We start from the raw sequence: 20,348 nt of genomic DNA on the forward strand, positions 1-20,348 counted from the left end.
GGAAGAGGTAAAGCAGACCAAGCTGGATTTACACAGGACTGTTTATCTGGCTGCAAATCAAAACCTTGCTGCTGCTGGTTCAAGCAACACTGAAAAATGGAGGAAATTACAAAAATGAAATTCATGCTTTTAGCTCCTTATGGCACCTGATACTGAAGTCAGCATTTGAAACTTCCAAGTCTCTGGCATCTGTTGCTGGTAAATCCATACCCTATTTTATCTGTATGTTAGGATAAGAGGATCATCACCTTCCAGTTGCGGCTCCAGTCCCCTGAATATCACCAGCACCCCACCACCTGACACCTCCTCCCCAGGAGGCAAGAAGGTAAGGACAAGCTTTACCAAGTCTTGTGGCAGTAGTGAAAAGTGATGTGGGGTCATGCTGATGTGGAACAACTGATTTGAACAACTCCTGGTTGCTTGGCTGGAAAAGTCTGACCCAGTCAAAGTATTCCAGTGGCCAAAACCCCTCTGCATAGAGCAGTAGTTCCCAAACATCAGCAGGTTTTGAAATCCACTTGTTCCTTAGATTGTTTTCTTAGCAGAGCTGCAAGGGACAGCTCTGCTCCTCTCTCTGAGCTTCCAAAAATCCTTCAACACCCCGTGCTGGTGAGCACGGGAAGTGCTGTTTCTGGAGCCCTGGCTGTGCTCGGATGAATCACGCCAGTGTTACAGAATATGACAATTAGATGCTTTGCTGTGCACTCAGAATTTATTTTTAAATCAAGACTATGCACCCTGCCTTGCTCTAAGATTGCTTGAGTAGCACTTAACCACCCAAACACTTGTCCTGGCTGCTTTCAGTCATCTGCAAATTGCTGTTTATGGTACTTATATCCAAGAGCACTTATCCAAATCTTTATACACTGTCTCAGACTTACTTAACCTTTTTTCCCCAGAAATTATGATGACTATACATAAGAATTGCTTGTACTGGAACATACTAGTGAATATTTCTGTCTATTCCTGGCTCTGTTCTGGAAATAAAACTTCAGGTTGTGACAAGAGTTATAATTCTGGCCTACAATATTCACCATGTATATACAGTAGGGACTGCTGGAATGGAGTAAAGGAAAACACAGGTTGGGTGTTTCTGACATTTGCCCCATGGGCCTGGTACAGAGAAAAGTAGCTCCTAGTTTACAACTACTCTTATTAAGCAACCTTTCGGTGGTGATGTTTGGGGTTTTTTTGGGAAGTCCATTCACCCTGTATTAAAAATCCCAATGTGGGACAATTTAAGACTTACTGCACCATTTCATGCTGGTTTATAGCTTCTGGTTTTTTTCTTTCAAGATCTTGAATGGTGGCACTCCAGACATTTCTTCAGCTGGGTTGCTGTCTGGGCAAATCCAGGATAATTCTGGTTACCCCTATTCGGACAACTCCTCCATCCTCGGTAAGTGCAGTCACTCAGTAACACACCTCAGTGCCCGCTAAATACACACAGATACTGTAAAAACACGGTTGGTTTGAGCAGTAACCTGCTCTTACCACCTGCAGGCTGCAGCTGAGGCATAAAGCCCATAACCAACCACTCTGCTTGCCTAAGGAGGCTTCTGGCAGCCTAACTTCAATTTGGAATTTCTTTTAGACAATACACGGAAGCCTCTTTTCTCTTGCTGAATCAGTGTGAATTAGCTCAGTTCCCTACCTTTTTGTGAATGCTTTCAAACAGCTGAAGAAGGATGTTGATCTAGTCTTGTATTTGAAGTCTTGCACGCAGGGTTGTCCCTATTAGGCATGTTGGTCACTTCTGAGGACTGACACCCATGAACAGTGGTGACACTGTGGCACTCTGGGTGTCACACAGATCCCCAAACAGTTCAGCCTGTTGAGACATTCTACCCCAAGTCATGTGGAAGTGAAGTGACCAAACCAAGTCCCCTGCCTGTGTTTGCACCCCCAGGGGAGAACTCCCACATTGGCATCGACATGATTGACAACGACCAGGGCTCGAGCAGCCCCAGCAACGACGAGGCTGCCATGGCTGTGATCATGAGCCTGCTGGAGGCCGACGCGGGGCTGGGTGGCCCTGTGGACTTCAGTGACCTGCCCTGGCCCTTGTAAATGATGCCCCCAGACACCCAAATATCAAAGTGCATTTACTGGTGGAGTTCTACTCTGGTGAAACTCGTGGGACTGAGGAGCTTTTATGTACAGAGTTCATAAAAGCCGTGTCAGAATGCAACTCATCCTTACCATGTGTAACTTCAGACAAAGTGGAATAACCTGCTACAGTGTTTTGTGTTGATTTGGTTAGCTGTGTATAGCTTGCAATACTTGTATATTTTGCATTCTGTTGAGATTTTTTTTTAAATCACTGTGCAACTCACTGGCATCAGTGGTAGCTTTTATATGCAAATGACCATTTCAGATGTATGGTGTGTTTTTACACTGCAAAACAGTCCCCATGTGGATATTTCTTATACTAATTGTACCATAAAGCTGTTTATTCTTTCTTGTAAGAATCCTTTACTATAAATATTGTTCAAGTGTAATGTATTAGACAGTTAAATATTTTTAAAATAAATGTTTCCCTTGTTCTAAGATGGAGCATTTACTTTGATAAATAAATTTGATAAAACCCTGCTGAAGGTGCATGCTAGAAGCACTTGGTCTTTATCATTTCTTTAGCTTTGGGGGAAGAGGGAGGAAAAACAAGGCCTTACTTACACTTACACGACTTTGTCACGACAACAGGCTTCTAGAGAAGCTATTATTATTATTTACTGCTATCTTGGAGTTTAATACTAAGAAAAGCACAACAGGAGGGCAGGTTGAGATGACAGGCTGATGTTACCAGATTCTCTTAAGAAATACTTGTTTTTCACTTAATATTAACCATCGTCGCCTGAGGAAAGAAAAGCAACTGCTCTCAAAATACATAATTCACAGATAATTCAAGCCCATTAAAATAATGGAAACTTTATTTGCATGAAAAACTTGTTTACAATCATTAATAAATGAAGAATGAACCATTTGCATTTTCCTATTTCATGACACTTATGAAAAATGTATTAAATAAATATTTGTGAACAGCTTAAGGTAAGGCAAAATTTAAGATAAAGCCCCTATCTGTTGTTCACAATTTTTGAACATGGCTCACGCTGCAAACAAGTGAAAAAATTCACTAAAGAACTTTGAGTTTAACAAGATGTTATGTGGGTCATTGAATCACGTCCTCAATCCAAGAACCCAGCAGTAGTTTTGTGCTCAACCATATACAGTAACTTTAAAAGGGTCAATCTCTTCAGAGCAAAACTATGTACAGTTTTGATAGAAGCACTTTGTTAGTATTGTGCAATACATTTATAAAAAATGGCTTCAAATTCCACTTCTCAACCATTTGTAAAGTGCTACTATCAATTCCACCTCTGCATTCCAACCCCTGTGTCACAACACTGGCGCATCCCCTGGGCCTGGAGGGGCTTCAGAGTGAGGACAGTCCAGCAGACAAATCACCAACGTCACAAACCTACTGGTAAACACATACACATGTAACTGGAACCCAGGTGTTTGATCTGTACTCTTCCAAAAACAACCCTCTCATCTTTCCAAAGGTCTGTACTGCAATACCCTAAACACCGTTAACACAATGGAAAAAACTGGAATTGCAGTGTGGTATGAGTTGAGTACAGAGTCACTTTAAGGAGCATGCTTTTGTTTTAGTAAGAGTCCAGATCAGAGCGGTGGGTTCTGTCCCTCGGGATCCATCTCACTGTTATTGGGAGGAGGATGGATGGGCAGGATATCCAGCTCATCTACCTGGGGCGTGGGATGCATGACCACGAGCTGGTCCTGGGGGATATCCGCTGCTGCCGCCGCCAGATTGGTGATGGACTTGCTTTTCACACACTGGAAGTCGACGTGCCGGCTCTTCCCTTCCTCCTTCTCCCACGACATCCGAATAAATGGCCTCTGCACATAGTTGTAAATCACCTCCGGTCTCCCACCCGGCCGCTTCTTCACCTTCTCCTTGTATGTGGGGTAACCTGAGAGACACAGCACAGTCCAAACTACCTGTCCAGAGCCCTGCACAGTCACCACTGCCCTGTCCAGAGCCCAGCCCAGCCCAACACTGCCTGTGCTGTGGGGGCTCAGGGTTTCTTTCACAAAAAGAAAAGTGTGTGTGAAAGCACATCCTGGATGGAAACAGATGTCATCGTGTTGTTCTTCATGTCCTCTGTGCAAGCAGGACATGGAGTCAGGAGCTGATCTAACAACCACATTGTAAGGAAAGGCCACAGTACTGTCAGTAATTAATATATTGCCACCACAGAGATATAATAATTAATATATTGCCACCCAGACCTCACAGACAACGCTACAGATCTTTCCCTGGGCCACTCTCAGCGGCCACTGTCTCTATAAAAATGTGATGGGAGAGCAGCAAATGAGATCTCCGTGTCACTCTGATCTCCGGTTTAAGTTCCCAGGGGGAATCCCAGAATGTTTCTCCCAGCTCTCCAAAGGGTGAAAATACATCATTTTAGATGAATTGTGAATTTTGGTTATGCTGCATTCCAGTCATCTCTCCCCTCTGCCCCAGCAATAATGTTCATTTTACATATTGTTACAGGGCACCAGTATTACAGTTTGGTCAAACAGTTGTTCTTTGTCTAAACCAAGAAATACCAGCAGAAATAATCTGGTACTAGCCGGCATTACAGACAGAGCCAGTTCTTGTTCATCTGAAAGGCATATTAGCCTGAAGGCTCCCACCTTGTTCAGCTAAAATTACTTTTTTTAGAGCTCGCAACCAGTTAAAAGCATTTGCTTTTGGTTGGCAAATTACAAACGTAACTATGACAACTTGGTGAGTGAAGGAGAGAAATCCTGCTAATTATAAAGGCTGGATTCTAAAATATTTGGGTCAACAATCAGAGTAAAAATGTAATGCAATGAAACCTAGTTCTTGCATTCATGATAAAAATCTACAACTGCTTAATGAGATTTTACAAACCAGCTCAGAGAAGCGCAGCAGCCCTTCCAGCCCCAAGTGAGAGTGCAAGTCGTGCTCCCCTTACCTTCGATGCCCAGTCGGATCTTCTTGAGCCCCCTTTCCTTCAGCACCGATTTGGCCACATCTCTGTTTTCAATGTATTTGAAGAATCTATACAACTTTGTACTGTAAATAACTAAAAACACATTTTAATGAGAAAATGTCAAAGGCAAGTGTGTGCCTAACTAATAAGAGCAGGGGGTTTTCTTAACTGGCATCTTTGAGACATAAAGGCTCTTAAACGTGAGGTAATTGTGTTACTACATTAGAACAGCCATCTTTGATCTATATTCACATAGAGCCCCCTTATTTAAGAACAACTGCAGGTTTGCATCTTTCAAACCCATCATTTTTTGTGTTGGTATTTTGGTTTTCTTAAATTAAAAAAAAAAAAAACAAAACAAAAACAACCAACCAAACAAGACATAAAACTGTAATACTCTGAAGAGACTCCTAAGAGGATTTTGTATTACTGGAGTACAAACAGTATCTCAAGCTCCCACCTGCCCTCATAAACTCCCCTGAATTCCACATTTTCACAGTGAAGGAACATTTTCAGCTACAAGGAGAGCACGGATGCAAGGAGGAGCATTCCATTCACAGGTGCTAATCTAAATACACAACTGTAATACTTCAAAAATAACAACACTTAGGTTTTTCCCCCCCAAAAAAATCTTCTAGCTGTTCTTCCACAGTAAACTTGACTTTTTCAGGAAGAGCTTGATGAGGAAAGTTGGTATTTCCTCCCCCTCACTGGCTGAAAATATCTTAACAATAAAAATTATCTCCTCTTTTTAATTAGATTTGAACACAACAAGCAACATACGCTTCTGTGAAGCAAAATATTAAACAGGACTGCCAAAACTAAGAGGTTTTTATTTTGTGAGGCATTAGGGATGTTAAGACTTTGCTAGCAGTGCTTATGTACAACAGCATTAAATCAGCAAGTTCACCACTACCTCTGCCATGGAGGGAACCAGGATAACAAACTTACTTTGTGAATACTCCTCTCCCATTTGTGGGGGATACTCTTCATCCCAGTCCACAACATCATCATCTGTCAGCACAACAATGTGGCACTCCCTCTCCCCACTCTGGGCACTGGCGACCATTAAGGGAAGAATCATTTCCTCGAGGTAAAACTCAAATTGCTTGCGAGCACCATCGTTTGACAATTCATGCATGAGAGCACCTAGAAGAAAATTTTAAGCACAGGCACATTTGAAAGTTTGGTAAAAAGATGAAGGCAGGAATAAGAAATACAGTAGTTCTGTTTATCTTGTGGTGTTTTCTGCAGACAAGCATAAAGACACTTAGTCTATTAGTTTGTGTAGGTTCAGAACTTATTCAAATGTTTACCAGAAGCCAGACCAGAAGCTGAAACTAACTGTCCTGCAGGTATTAACATAAGGTTGGTCAGGAAAGAGTGACTTCAAGACCTTTTTCCTCTTTTACTACTGCTAAACATTTGGTAATTGGGCAAGATTCCTCTCTGTTTTCCTAAAAGAAACATTATTTTAGCCAATTGCTGAAAGAGTAGAGCACACAACCACATTTCAAAAGCAGTAGCTTAAAAATTAAGCTGCTCAGAGCCCTCTCAGCAGGAGCTGCTAAATCCCTGTGCTGAGGACAGAGTGCTCCGAGCTTGCGACTGTGCAGTGACAGGCAGTGAGGCCATGGCACTGCTGGGGAAGGCACACGTGTCCCACAGAGCCCTGCCAGCAGGACTGCTGTGGCCTGGCCCTGCTCTGCACACACACCATGAGATTTCAGAGACTGGGGCACAGCCCAGGTCACCTAAACACTGGCAAAACTTGGGCTGTGCTCAGGGATGGAAGGAGCTGAAGAGAATGGTATGTACTGGGAACATGTATGTACAGGTATGTACACCCTACACCACCAGCAAATATGAGCTGTTTCTGCTGGGGAGACAGATTAATTCTCTTAAGCAAGGAGCTGAATAAATCATCTCCCTGTCCTCTGCAAAAAGATACCACTTACCGTTACTGTATCTGTCCTGCAAATGTAACGACAGTGTAAGAATTGCACACGGGCTCACCCGCAGCAGAGACTCAGATACTGAAATACCAGAAACCTTATTTCTCAGAAAAACAAATCCAGTGGCTTTGGGGCTTTATTACAGAAGAGGCAAAAAGGGATGGGTTTTGTTCATGTAGTGTCAGCCATCTTCCTTACCTCAGTAAAGGATACGATTTGGAATTAACACACACACACACATTTGCTTAAATCAATCTATATAATTCCAATGATTTTAATAAATTCTATACTTACTGAGATCTCTGCATTTAATAGTACTATACTCAAAGGAGATACAGAGATAGTCACACGCTTCTCTCAGTTCAGGAATGGATATCCCATCAGGACAGCGTATCACTCCAGTCTTGTAGTAATCCTGCAGCAATGTAGCAAACAAAAACCACAATGCACTTCAATGGTCATTGACAGAAACACTTAATCCTTTCATTTATGATACTTTCCCCAGAAAGAAAGCCTCTAAAATGTAAGACAGTAACATATGCAAAAATCTGCGAGTCTTTTTGTCCTCAAATTTATCCTTTTTCAGAGTTGCATTCAAAGCAGTGGGTTCTAGTTAAAATTGTTATTTAAGTGACGACTATTACTACTGATCATTTTGGTGCACGTAAGCTGTCTTTTTCCTACACTTCCCTCAGCTTTTGCTATTCCAAGTCTGCTGACAAAGCAGTACAGCAGCTCTGCTTCTGTGTACATATGAAATATGTTAAGCGGCCGTTTTCATCTCAGACTGAAGGTTGCTTTACTCTTTTAGCTGCAGTAAATTAACTTCCAGTACTGTGTTTCACCTAATTTCAGCGTAAGAAGGGCTGAATGTACCTGAATTTGGTGACCTTGATGCATAGGAGGTGAACTAATTTCTGGCAGCCAGTATTTTTTGGTTTGTTTCATGAGTGCTTTCTCTCTCCCTGGCTGTCACCTGTAGAAAACCCAGGATGGGTTTTCAGATCAAGCAATTTTTCCCCTCCACAAAACCACAGCAGAGCAGCACCTTTGCCATCCATGAAGTACAGATATGTAAGTAAGGCTAAGTCAAGAAGTCATGACTCCCAATATTCACAGTGCTTGTCCAAAAAGAAACTCACCAGAATAGCACGAAACACAGTGGAACCGATTCCTTCAGCAACTTCATACTCTCCTTTTTCATTAGGACGTGTAAAGTTGTGTTCTCTGCCTGACCCAAACATCCTGCTCAAGAATGAAAGTGATTTGGTTAGAATTCCTTACTATGATACTTTGGGTTTTTGTTGGTAAATCAGAAAAGCAAAGTGTCAAAAATTGTAACAAAATGTCACGGAGAAAACAGTGTGTGCATGTATGCACACCATTCAGTTTGGTTTGTGTTTAGCAGGACTACAAAATAGAGCAGTGGAACTCAAGGAAGTCTACTTTTATTCCTCAACCCACACGTGTCCTCCAATCACAACAAAAGTCAGACCAGGCCATTTCCTGTCAGTGTCAAAGGTGGGGGGAACCTCAAACAAGTGTTTGGCATTTGTGGGGCAATGTAACGAAACAGGTTCTGTTGAGGAATTCTCATTATATCAAGACATTTCAGTTTCATTGGAAAGATTTAGTTAATTCAAAAGGCAAAATAAAATTCTGATAGAAAACAGATGTACCTAAGGGTGGCGTGTGCAGCCTATTTCTCTCTGCTAGGATGCAAGGAAAGTGAGACTAGGGGAAAAACTACAAGTCCCAAATAGTATCCAAGTTTTTAAAACACTCCTCTGATACAGTATTACACCTTGTGCTTACAAAAATTATTACCATCTACTCCCTGTTTTATTTACAAATATCCCCCTGTGGTTTGCTCTCATACACACAGCCCAAAGCAGCAGAGTTGGTGTAACTGAGAGTATTTATAATGGAGAAAGAAGTAAAATTTCTCACTTAATGATCTGTGTTTTTTTTGAGCACTTTTCAGGACAAGAAATAATATTTAGGAAAAGGCAGTGTAACAGGATATAGGCTTAAGGCAAATAATACATTCTTATTACAGTAACTTTTACCTCCCAGAACAGATTAGCCAAGCTGCTCCTGTTTAGTGTCCTGTGAACTGACATTGAGGGAAAGTGGGTTTATAAATAACCTACGTTTTAGAGCAGTATTTCTGTACCTTTATTAACCTACTTTTCAATTAGCAGAAGATAAAATAAGCTTGTTTCTTGAACCAATCCCAAAGGGAGAATAACTCAGCATCCCACATGCACAAAAGAATCCTGTGCATTAGGCAGCACTGCTTACTCTGAGGCTGGTCATGGAAAAGGGAACTATTTCCCTGCATAACTTCAACTGGTACCCTTCAAGTTTGTCTAGATATTTACATGTATGCATGTACTGTACATATACAAATGCCTTAATGATCTATCTTAGATTATTACTTCTGTTTATTTCCCTTGAAAGTTTACACAGAGAAGCATTTTTTGCTTTCTCTGTAACTCTTCCCCAACTTTTCTCAAAACCAAGGTACTATTTATCCCACACTCTGGCAATTTAAACCAGAGCAGAAGCTGTTTAATCACATTTATTACTTGTATCTTGTCAAACAGATTTTTATATATAGCTATATGTATTTTAAATACGATTATACCCTCATGTGCTAAGAAACAGCCACATTTTAATGAAAAGCCAAATCCAAAGTGACACACACATAAACCTTCATTTCTTTCTTGCTGCAAGTTTATAAGTGGTGGTCTCTGTGCTTGGATATTGCAAAACCAGGCAGAATTTAAGCAAGTAAAAATACTGAATTATAAAGCATATAATCTTTTTCCACAAATATACATGTTAAATATGCTGCTCATTAAAGTTTCTACAGAAAATATTACACATATATTGTGGACTTTTATTCAAATATTGACCTTTTTGTGCATTTGGTCTCCCTGCTGAGGCTCAGATCTGTTATACCAATTATTTGACACTGCCCTCTCCAAAAATCACTTCAGAAGGTAAATGGGCTGAGCTTGAATGTTGTCAGGGTAGGCCCATTAAGCAAAATCAGGTTTTCCTCCTCGCTATTTTGAAAGAGACAATCTACACTCACTACTTTGTTTTATGAAGCTTTGAAAACAAGAGGAAGAACAAGGCAGACTGAACACAGAAGTAACGCCCAGGAAGACAGGAGGAAATGGGTACATCATGAAATGTTAATTTACTTATTAACTCTTTCATCTCTAGGTAATAGACATCTCTTGGCCTCTCTGGCAAAACAGAGGAAAACTTGCATCTGATTTTTACTTAAAGACATTGCAAACTGGTAATATTAAACATCGGTAAGATCAGCTCTAGAGTTCAACAGCTATTTAAGCAGTTTAAATACCTACAAGGCATTAATGGTTCTCTAATAGTTGGAGATTCAGGCAAAAAAAACCCTAAAGAAGTTACAAACCTGCCCAACATTGTATTAGGTTGTGCAGTGAAGATGGAAGGATCTACAACAAATCTGGTGTTATCCACTATGAGCGTTACTCGTTCGGAAGTTCTCACATTCCGAGCTCCCTCTTTTCCGTTTTCATACACAAACACCATCTCCCCTCCAGCCTTGCAGCTCCCATCTGAGCTGGACTGGCTGCTGTTCCTGCTGCTGGTCCCTATGCTGACAACGGAACCATTTGGAGACATCTTCTGGGGACGGGGGCTGCTGGGTCGGGATGAGCTGTGATCCTTCTCTCGGTCTGCAGTGGGGACGAGGTGAGGGACAAAGAACAGGAAGTTAAATTTATAGACTTACATAAGCTCCATGAAGTCTATGTCTTGCCAGGCATAAAATACATCAACTTGATAAGTTGAGTACAAACTATTTCGGCTAAATCTATTCAGGTTAAAGAAACCTTCAAAAATAACTGTCCATATATAAGATCCTGAAGTTTAGACATCGAACCCACCTCACCTCCCCAAATCCTTCACAAGGAAAATGTAACATTCTAGTACTGAAAAAGCAACTCGACACAATATAGAAACTATGCATCACAGATGGTACTTAGTGCTGTAGTTCAAAGAAAACAAACCACATTTTGTCACTCAAAAAAATCAGTTTCCTCTATTTCCTCTATAGACCCTATACAGTAAAGGAGAAGTGTTTAGTCAATTATCTTCTTAGAAAAATTAGACTGTTCTTGTAATTTGGACTAAATAAAAGCATCATGTAGGAATGAGCATTGCAGACTGAAAAAAAGGAGTTAAAACCTATCATAAAAGCATATTACCAGCCCAGGGCACATGTAAGAAATCTGTATGCTGTGTCATCAACAAATAAACACTTTTTACTGTATTCTTTTAACAAAATAGTAATTGAGTTTAGAGAATTTCAACCTTGAGATAAGTCTGAACACACCAGAATGATACTGTCTTGTTGGTGAAGTAACATTCCTGATGCATGGAGTGAGCTGAGATTCCACTCTTTCATGGGATGAGTCACGAGATCTGTCACTTGATCTGCGTCTGTCCCTTGATCTCTCGTGTCCACCACTGGCACCATGGAGACTCATTTTTGTGTACTCTATTCCTTTACCAACACGAGATGAGGTGCTGAGGACGGAAATAAGAGAAATGTTCAGTATTTCATCATTTCAGAAACATTACACATTTAAATTTTCCACGTAATCACACGTCATGTACATATTTCCAAGATTAGGATCACTTTCTCTGTTGTACTCATGTTTATATTTACAAACAGGAACAGTGATTTGGAACGTGAAGTAGGCAGCAAGAATTACCTGTTTGCTGCTGTGTGATCTATGGAGATACCACCTGATCAGCTGAGCCTGCCTGTGAACCTGCATTCACACAAATCCCTTCCAGAACAGGTAAAACAAATACAACCGAGTACTTAATTTTTATTTTTGCTGTTAAATTATAATGCTATAATCAAACCATTAAATGAAAAGTTAGGGGTCATTTTTTCCACTGAAACCTATTCTGGAAAACCCTTCTCAGACCACAGGCTTTCAGCACTGACTTCACACTTTTTCTGCTACTTGCCCTTTCCAAAGGTAGCCAGCCTGAAACTACTTGATACATCCAGACATATCACCCAGGAGTTTATTTCTGCACATTCTTTTCTACATTTTCAGTTGTTTTTAGAAGGAACAATTATAACCCACCACAATCCAGGCAAGAAACATATGAACTGCACTGTTAAAGCCATGACCTACCAGATTGTCAGCAATAAGTATGACATTTGTTCTAAACCAGGAAATTTTAATATAATAGTTTAAGATTTTTTAGACTGTGATTAAATTATCTTACCCTACTTAATTTAAGATATTGATTATGTTTCCCAGCTATTAAACCAGCCAGCAAGACTAGTCAGGTTCAAGATTCAGAACTCTCAGAAATTATCTGAAAATTAAATATCAACTTCAAACAGCTCTTGCTGAATTTTACCAAAAATACTTACATCTTTTATTTGTACTCTTACTTTGTCTGGACAGCACAGATGTATCTGTATCCTTGCACCCCACGGGAATTCCTAAAGCAGTTCTTTTGCTATTTATCTTTCATGAGTGGGCATGACAAGAGCCCTTATTTACGGGTTAAATGAAGAAATTCCCAAAATCCTCAGGTATTGGATAACCCAGACAGATGTCTGCACAGCTACAAGATCTGACAAAGAAGAGTCTTCATTTCCCAGAGGAACACCAATGCCCCACTTGCCTGCAAGCCTGCAAAACCCACATCTCTTATCAAGAGACCTTAAATGAGAGTGCAAAGAATGCTGTAGGATTCAAGAACTCAAAGAGGCAAGAATGATGACCTAGCTAAGAAAAGCACAACAAATTTTAAAAGCATGAACTGTACAAGCAGGTGGAGCACAAATGTCCTCTTTATAAATAGCTTCGAAGTAATGACCAAAAAAAATAATGAAGACTACTCAAAAAAGTGAACGTTTGCATGTGATGTTTCAATGACTGGTGAAAAGAGGAGCTTAACTCAGAACAGAAAAGCTGTGATAGATGAGTGTTTAGCACAATGCAAAGAATAAGCAATAAACCTCTCCCTAAGGGACACAAGCTTCTCCCCACCCCGTCTGAATGAAGAAGGATGTCATGTCAGAAAAGGCACAAGTTTGGTGCAGAGGGAATCTACTGCAATCCTGTTTCCTGCCAAGCTCAAAATATGCTGCAGTAAGAGATGCATCTTCAGGATGTGAAGGTAGCCAAAGGTCTATTGAATAAGGTAAAAGAACTGCAAGTGCTCAGATTTACAGTCCAAGAATAAAGGTGATCCAACCACTTTTTTCTAAGGGAAATACACTTTTCCTCAGGACTTCCAATGCAATTCTGAAGGTATTAAAATATACAGCATTTATGGCTAACATGTCTTCTTAGCTGTTTTACTTTTCTATTAGAAAGAGGTATATGCTGTATCAGGAAAATTAAGTGTGCACAAGTTTGCAAGAGTGAAATCTGCAAACCTCTCTTTCTAAAATATCAGCAGTTTATGAAAACCTTTGCACCTTTCCTTCGATACGTATCCAAATGCATACAAAATAAAATCATTTTAATAAGCACAAAATATGCCTGGCAATTAGCAGAAAAGTGGATTTACAGTTCATAATTAAAATCTAACTTGAAACGCAAGTCTGACCCCAGTTTATACAGAATGATGTTCATTACTACTACAGCTACACTTACTAGGAAATGGTCTTTTTTTTCTTTTTAAGGAATTATCTCACCTGTGCATTTATATTTGCACATCATGATATAACCACCACAGAGGGGTGTGTATGTGCATGGGGTACTCAAACAGCAGTCTGGTGACAAAACATCTCCACAAATCCCTATAAAGCCTTGTGTGCTCAGGCCTCTGTTCAAGAAGTGCTTTGATCCCAGAGCTGATAACATTTCTAACCATGCTGTGAGACACCAGAGTTTTTGCAGGTGCCACGTTTTATAGTATCAAAATGCATGACTCACAATTTCTCAGCAGCTAAAGAGCTCTATGTGCTTCAAATAAGGGAAGCACACTAGAAAATGGAACTGAAGCACTGTAAGGATACAGAGGCTTATCATGCCTTTTGGCAGAGCAGACGTGAATTACTCTTTAACAGAGAAGGCAATTAAAATATGATTCTTAATCCAGAAAGTCATCTAAAGCCACATTACCCTCTTAGCAGTGATTCAGAGTTCCCAGTGAGACAAGGCGAACCCGAGTTAATGATCTCTTTACAGGAGCTGAGGAAAACAGGTGCTGCAGGAAGTCACACTGACTCAGCTGGCAACAAACTTCCTCCCGAGTCAAACCTGCAGGAAGGACCAACAAGGCTGTACCATCCCAGGATGGGAACTGGGGCTAATCCTGCCCTGGTAGGAAGAGCCAGAGAGCCTGGGAGGAGAAGGGCAGCATGCACAGATCATCTATGGTCCTCCTGCTGCCAGCCACATCCATCCCTCTGGAGTGCAGACGCACGAGCCATCAATTCAGCACAACACTACAGAAGAGGCAGAGGCTGCCAGCTGGAGAGGGACACCATCCTCAAATACTGAATCAATGGATTCTGAGACAGACAGATTAGTAAATAATTCCAAAGAGCTGTTCAAATTGCAGCTGGCCACACCACTCATTTGCATGCTTCTATGTTGTACTATTCTCCTTTTAAAGCACAGATTAATGCTAATTGTGAGACCGGCACATCAGCTATTAGTCACAAGATGCAAGCCAAAATGGCAAGATTTCTGAGAATTCAAGCAGTTTAGCTTGATACCACCATCTGAATCACGGATCTTCATTCATCTTAGTGACATCTAGAATGTCAATCTTACATCTCCTCACTGTTGAGTCATAGTACACAGAAAATATTTCTTTGATCTGTTGGATATATACCTGACAAAACCTGGAGTTCCATCTGTTCATCAGCACGACCACTCAGACAAATACTACCACTGAAATACAATTTACCTCTACAATAAGCAAGGCAACTAACATGAGTTTAAACCTGAACAAAGAGAAAATAAAGAGGTGGAGTTTAGCATGTCAGAAGAGACAGGCACTGGCTATACCCTGCAATATCTGACTAGGAATACTGTGTCACTGAGCTACTCTATCAGCTGGTCCGAAAAAGGAGCTACATCTGTGGCCAGTACATATGAAAGACCATCTGGGACTTCTGTTTTCCTGGGAAGAGGCTTTAGAACAAGTTGTGAGTGTTCAAAAAAATGAAGACAACAGAACTACCAAATAACCTTGATTATTCTGACAGAAGGACTTGTTAATAATGTCTTTTTCTCCCCTAACAAAGCCCCTGGGGCCAGGAGGATGTTTCTGCAGGAAAATGCAAAAACTCTTCTCTCCAGACCAGCAATGTGAGGGACTAACTACAAACCTGATCCCCAGCAATGAGGGCAAGACAAATTGGCATTCACTGTTGTGTTGATGCAGCTTCCTACCCACCTACACCCATGGAAACGGGACTGACAAAAGCAGAGCTGCCCATTTGAAAGAACAGGCAAACAGTTAGGAAGTCCTGTGGTTGACAGAATCTTTATGCAGAGCAGACACAGCACCAGGAGTTCCCAAACAGCAGTGAACCACTGAGAACTAAAACTGCTGGGAAGCCACGGGTCTCACGCGGCACTCAGTGCTGCACTGTGTTAACCTGGAATTTCATCCCACAGCACACAGTGGTGCCCTCCCTGTACTGTGCATTACACTTTTGAGTCTCCAAACAGTCATTACAGCTTCAGATCTCCAGCTCACCATGAAAAGGAGTACCTGCAAAATCAGCTCGCAGTTAATTGACCACCAGCACATTGTGCTGGGCGAGCTGTGGGCAGTGACTGAGCCACAGCACCAGTCTGAAAGCAAAATTTTCTCCTGTGTGCTTAATGACATATTTTAATGTAATTTTAAAGCATAAGAGAGTAAAAAAAAAAAAACACTAAACCAATATTTTAAACCCATAGCCTCGTTTCCTCATTCATTAAAGCTGGAAAAAGCACCATATATGTAAGACAATCTTGTACCCAGAAGTTTATAAATAGAAGAGCATTGTTTTATCAGTTACTTTCCTATAGGGGAAAACAAAACACAACCCAAATCCAAACCAAAACAATCAGACAACCTTATGAATATTTGTATATTTAGGCAAATCTCCACAAATTCAATACATAGTTTTTCCTGGCTCCAAAGAAACACTGGAATATGAGCACTGAACCCATTCAAGAACTTCAAGTCAGTGATAGAATTCATTTTCCCCCTCAGTCAGGGCTGAAGGAAGCTCTGCCTTTGTAAAGGGATGAGACATTTTCTATAAAAGCAGCTGCCTCATGAAGAAAACCAACTAAGCTCAAGGTTTTATTTAAGCAAATCTATTTAATATGATGTGAAGGAGGAAAAAAAAAGTACCATCAAAATGGTACACTTGTCATACTGGTAATGCTTCCTATTTTTGTAGAAAGGAAAGAGCTGTTTTTAAAAAATGTAAATGTTCTTCAATTTAATGATGCTTTGGAGTCATCTGTGGAAGAACTTCAGTTTGTCTTCATGCATAACAACATATTGCTCTGAATATATTACTAATTATTAAAAGAAGTCATTAAACTGAATTAATTCTACTGCCAAAACAATTAGCATGTATTTCAATACAAAAACTCCATGTGCATCCTACCGAACACTGCCAAATAGACATACTTGTTTTATAAAACCTGCTCTTGTCTACACAAAATTATGGTGCTAAACCAATATCCTTATTTCCCCAAACCCCCACCCCCCACCACCCGAAACCTTAAATAAATGGACACAGCAGTGGAATATTAACCAATGTTTTCACCCTTTTTGCCCCTGTCTATCTTCTAAAACTTAGATTAACTCTTCTTAAAATATAAACTTATATCCAATCCTTTCCTAGCATGATTCACATAATCAACACTTGTAGAATCAGGACGTAGAGCTTTATCTACACAATAAGTTACAGATACCACGCTCTAAAGCTTTAGGAGGAATCTGTTCTGCTCATCCTGCCAGGACTTACACAACGACAAGGCTTTATGCCCCTCTTCCTCCCCCTGAAGTCTGTTCTTTGTCAGCAGGCAACATTTCAATTGACCTGTGCACACAAAGGACAGTACTTTTCCTCATTCTTCTCCTGAATAATGCCCACAGTTCATTCCTCTTAACAGATACGCACCTTCCTCTTGTGTCTATCAGGGAAGAAACACAAAAGCATGGAAATAATTTCGGGATCAGAGCACAAAGGAATTCTGTTCCTTCCAATAAGGCAGCTTTGAAAGCCAAATCAGCATCCTTTGGCATTACTTGTTAAGTTCAGCATATTTGGCATTTCCATCTTTTCTTCAGTAGTCCACCGCACCATCAGCGAGCCTCACTTTCTCCTCCATCATCTTCCCCTCCTGGATAAGAGACTATGGCTGTACAGTCCATTAAGCGCTCCGAGCTGCCAAGCCCCGTGGATATTAATTGGATTCAGTTTCTCGCAGTCCCTGACTCAGCCATGCGTAGTGCACGGCTGACGTCTGACCCCGCCGCCTCCTGCAAGCCGAATCCTGGCTCGCCGTCCCCATCCGTCCGCAGCCATTGGGCACCGGCGCTGACAGGCAGGGTGGGAAGAGCGGGAGCGGCGGGAGCTGCTCGGGTACCGCACCAGGGACCATCTGCGGAGCTATTTCTGGTCCTGCCGGCTCGCCGGGCTCCGGCAACAACCACCGCGGCTCAAAGGGTTATCGCTAACTTTCCCCTGTCACATGTCCAGCTGTGTTCCTGATCGCTCCAGACAGACAAACCCCTGCGAGTTTCAGGAGATGCTCCATTTGTCCCTGTAAAGTCTGCCTGGATTAATATTTAAAATGAATTCACCTTTCACTGAGTTCATGAGCAGGTACAGCAATAACCTTTGGAGAACAAGGCTGCACAACCTCCATTTTTTAACTACCAGCATCCCTTTTCCAGCAAGACTAAGTCAGCAAAATGTACTACTCTTCGTGACAACCTAAACACTATTAGTATGTAATTACACTAATCAGCATATTTACTGATCAAAAATCAGTTCACCAACCCCTGATGTGCATCTTCACATCAACATATCATCAAATTCTTGACAACTTGAGTACAAAAAGCAACAAAGAAAAATTAATACACGAGTCAAGGTAAAATTGTTCAAAGATTATTGCACTAGGGGAGGATAAGTAAGCACTATGCAACAGCTTTATTTAAACGATTCTTCTTAGAATGTCTGCAGGCTGTTTTAAGGAGCCACAATACACTGGAGGAATAGCTTAAAAGTAATTCTTACAATAAATAAAAATCATGATATTTTATGATGAAAGCTGAATAAATAAGGGGGATTGTTCAGCAAATGACTGTTGTTATTAAGAGGGAAGCCAGTAAGGAAAACAAGAGATGTGATTAGAAAGGCAGGAGAACACTGGCATTGAGACTGAAGAGTCAGCTCTTTGGACATGGAAGGAAAATTCCTGCTCATACAATTTCAATGACCCAAGTCAGTGAATTTTCTCCTGTTTTTAGGGTCTTGTGAGGGTTCACACGATCACCATCTCCAGGAAAGAATAACCATCAGCCTCGTAAGCTTCTTCTTCCCTTCAAAATAAGCCACAGAAGACATGGCTATAATAAGCTACATGGAAGACATGCTGGAAAAACCTCTCTCAGGCAGTTTTTTGCCTCTAATAGAACAGTCCCTCAGCAGCAAGAAAAAGTGCAAGTGCATGCAGGTTTTTTCAGCACTGGTTCCCTATATGGGGTCTCTCCAGTAAGGAAGCTCTTGGAAAGAAGTCTCACTCCTTAATTTGGGGAGTGGTACAGGATCTTCCCTCAGCTTCACACCGAAACTCTGTCAACACTTTCCTCCCTCAAAATTCTTTAATATTCACGTAATTTTGGTCTTCGGTGGGTTCTCTCAACCATGGGTAATATACTTCTTAGTAATCCAGTTCCATTTCAGGAAGGAAACAACAAAAAGAATTCCATGATTGGGGTGTTCAGTTGCCCAAGGGATTTCTTAATTAAAGCAGCGAGGACTTAACCTTTAGGAAGGAACACATTCACACCTTATGACTTCTGCCAAGCTACCCAAACACAAGACCTTCATAAAAGAATACTGGTTATCTTTACTTAAAGAACAATTCCTGCCCCATTTTCAAAATGGAAGTTAGGTAAAAATCAAACTTTGAGAAACACAGAAGCATTTTATCCTCCTTGGAACTGGAAAGTACCTCCACTTATTAAAAACCAGCTTCAGAAGCTCAAATTCAAAAGAACTGGGTCCAAACACTTACTGAATCTGCATGTAGCCAGTACGGTTTCTACTCTCAGAGATGAAAGGTAGAACTAATGAAAAGAAGAGTAGTCTGTAAAAAAATTCTAGTTCAGAGCAAAATTGCTTCACCTCTGAAGTGCTTTGTGCCGCAATTAAACATCAGGGTCTCATCAAGTTTTGCATGATGCCAAAGTTCACTACTAATAACATCTGACAATATTTGGGAAAGGTCATTTGTGTGCTGGAGAGGTTCAGGAGGATTTAGTGTGTGCTTTTGCAACCGAAAGCCACTAAGTCTTCGTTCTCAGTAATGTGCATGAGCTGTCATTTCAGAAATGAAGGATGTCAGAAAGGAAGAAAAACCCCACCCCCACAACCGTTTAAGATCACTCACTGTATCATAGGTACCTTACAAAACATTAATACACTGGGGGTGTTTGAAAGTTATCCCTGAGCGCAGCCCATTTTTCTAGATTCCAAGAGCAGCTCTTCCCAGCCCGTCTCAGTTCCTTCTGAGGGCTTTCCAGCCTGGTGCCCATGAAGTCCAGATGGGAAGAGTGTGATCTGCCAGTCCCAGGCTGCATTTAAGGCACATCTGCAGTGAACTTACAGCAGATGGTGCACAGCCTGAGCCCATGGCAAAAGCAGGCCTAATTATTTTCGTGTCATACATTGTGTGGGCCTGCCCCATGCTGGAAAACGTTCAATGCAGCTTACATGAAGAGCAATAAAACCTGCCCCACAGTGGAAAACAGATTATACATTCTGATATCATTCCAGAGACAAGGAAAGTACCCTTCTGGGGATGCTTCAAAATGCTGAGACAAGTGGCATTTCCATTCCCAACCCATGAATGCACTCTCCCAGCATGCAAAAATAATATTATATTAGGGGGAAAAAAATCTCAACATTTAGCATATACACAATAACTTCTCATCCATGGAAAAGATTTAAAAAGAAATTGGATATTTTCTAAGATTGAAGAGTCATGGCAACAGAATTGCAGCACAGCCACATTTTGTTTATAAATGCAGTAGTGCAAGCAAGACTTTG

General features: G+C 41.0%; 2 protein-coding genes and 1 long non-coding RNA gene across 18 annotated transcripts in view; 1 reads left to right on the forward strand and 2 right to left on the reverse strand.

Annotated features, from left to right (window-relative positions):
* The window catches only part of BMAL1 (basic helix-loop-helix ARNT like 1), a 51,843-nt gene extending 49,232 nt beyond the window's left edge, over positions 1 to 2,611 (forward strand). For all 10 annotated transcript variants that reach the window (XM_050335477.1, XM_050335479.1, XM_050335475.1 and 7 more), the window contains 3 exons: positions 232 to 325; positions 1,297 to 1,399; positions 1,910 to 2,611. In XM_050335477.1, the coding sequence (XP_050191434.1) occupies positions 232 to 325; positions 1,297 to 1,399; positions 1,910 to 2,070 (358 nt within the window). In that variant the 3' untranslated portion in view covers positions 2,071 to 2,611. The remainder of the gene's footprint in view (positions 1 to 231; positions 326 to 1,296; positions 1,400 to 1,909) is intronic.
* LOC126650555 (uncharacterized) overlaps positions 1 to 20,348 on the reverse strand; it is a 271,938-nt gene that overhangs the window by 132,998 nt on the left and 118,592 nt on the right. The gene's annotated exons all lie outside the window — the stretch shown is intronic.
* Positions 2,913 to 20,348, reverse strand: part of BTBD10 (BTB domain containing 10) — a 28,112-nt gene continuing 10,676 nt past the window's right edge. For 5 of the 7 annotated variants that reach the window (XM_050335485.1, XM_050335488.1, XM_050335487.1 and 2 more), the window contains 7 exons: positions 11,397 to 11,590; positions 10,452 to 10,737; positions 8,146 to 8,248; positions 7,298 to 7,418; positions 6,000 to 6,197; positions 5,031 to 5,141; positions 2,913 to 3,995 (listed from right to left, as the gene is read on the reverse strand). In XM_050335485.1, coding sequence (XP_050191442.1) covers positions 3,685 to 3,995; positions 5,031 to 5,141; positions 6,000 to 6,197; positions 7,298 to 7,418; positions 8,146 to 8,248; positions 10,452 to 10,737; positions 11,397 to 11,590 — 1,324 coding nt within the window. In that variant the 3' untranslated portion in view covers positions 2,913 to 3,684. Of the gene's footprint in view, positions 3,996 to 5,030; positions 5,142 to 5,999; positions 6,198 to 7,297; positions 7,419 to 8,145; positions 8,249 to 10,451; positions 10,738 to 11,396; positions 11,591 to 14,169; positions 14,294 to 17,189; positions 17,539 to 20,348 lie in introns of those variants that run through there. The other 2 variants (XM_050335483.1, XM_050335489.1) reach the window with 2 other exon arrangements.

The sequence above is a fragment of the Myiozetetes cayanensis genome, unplaced genomic scaffold (genome assembly GCF_022539395.1).
Source record: "Myiozetetes cayanensis isolate MyiCay16 unplaced genomic scaffold, myiCay2020 scf6-25, whole genome shotgun sequence".
In the NCBI taxonomy this organism is placed as follows: Eukaryota; Metazoa; Chordata; class Aves; order Passeriformes; family Tyrannidae; genus Myiozetetes; species Myiozetetes cayanensis.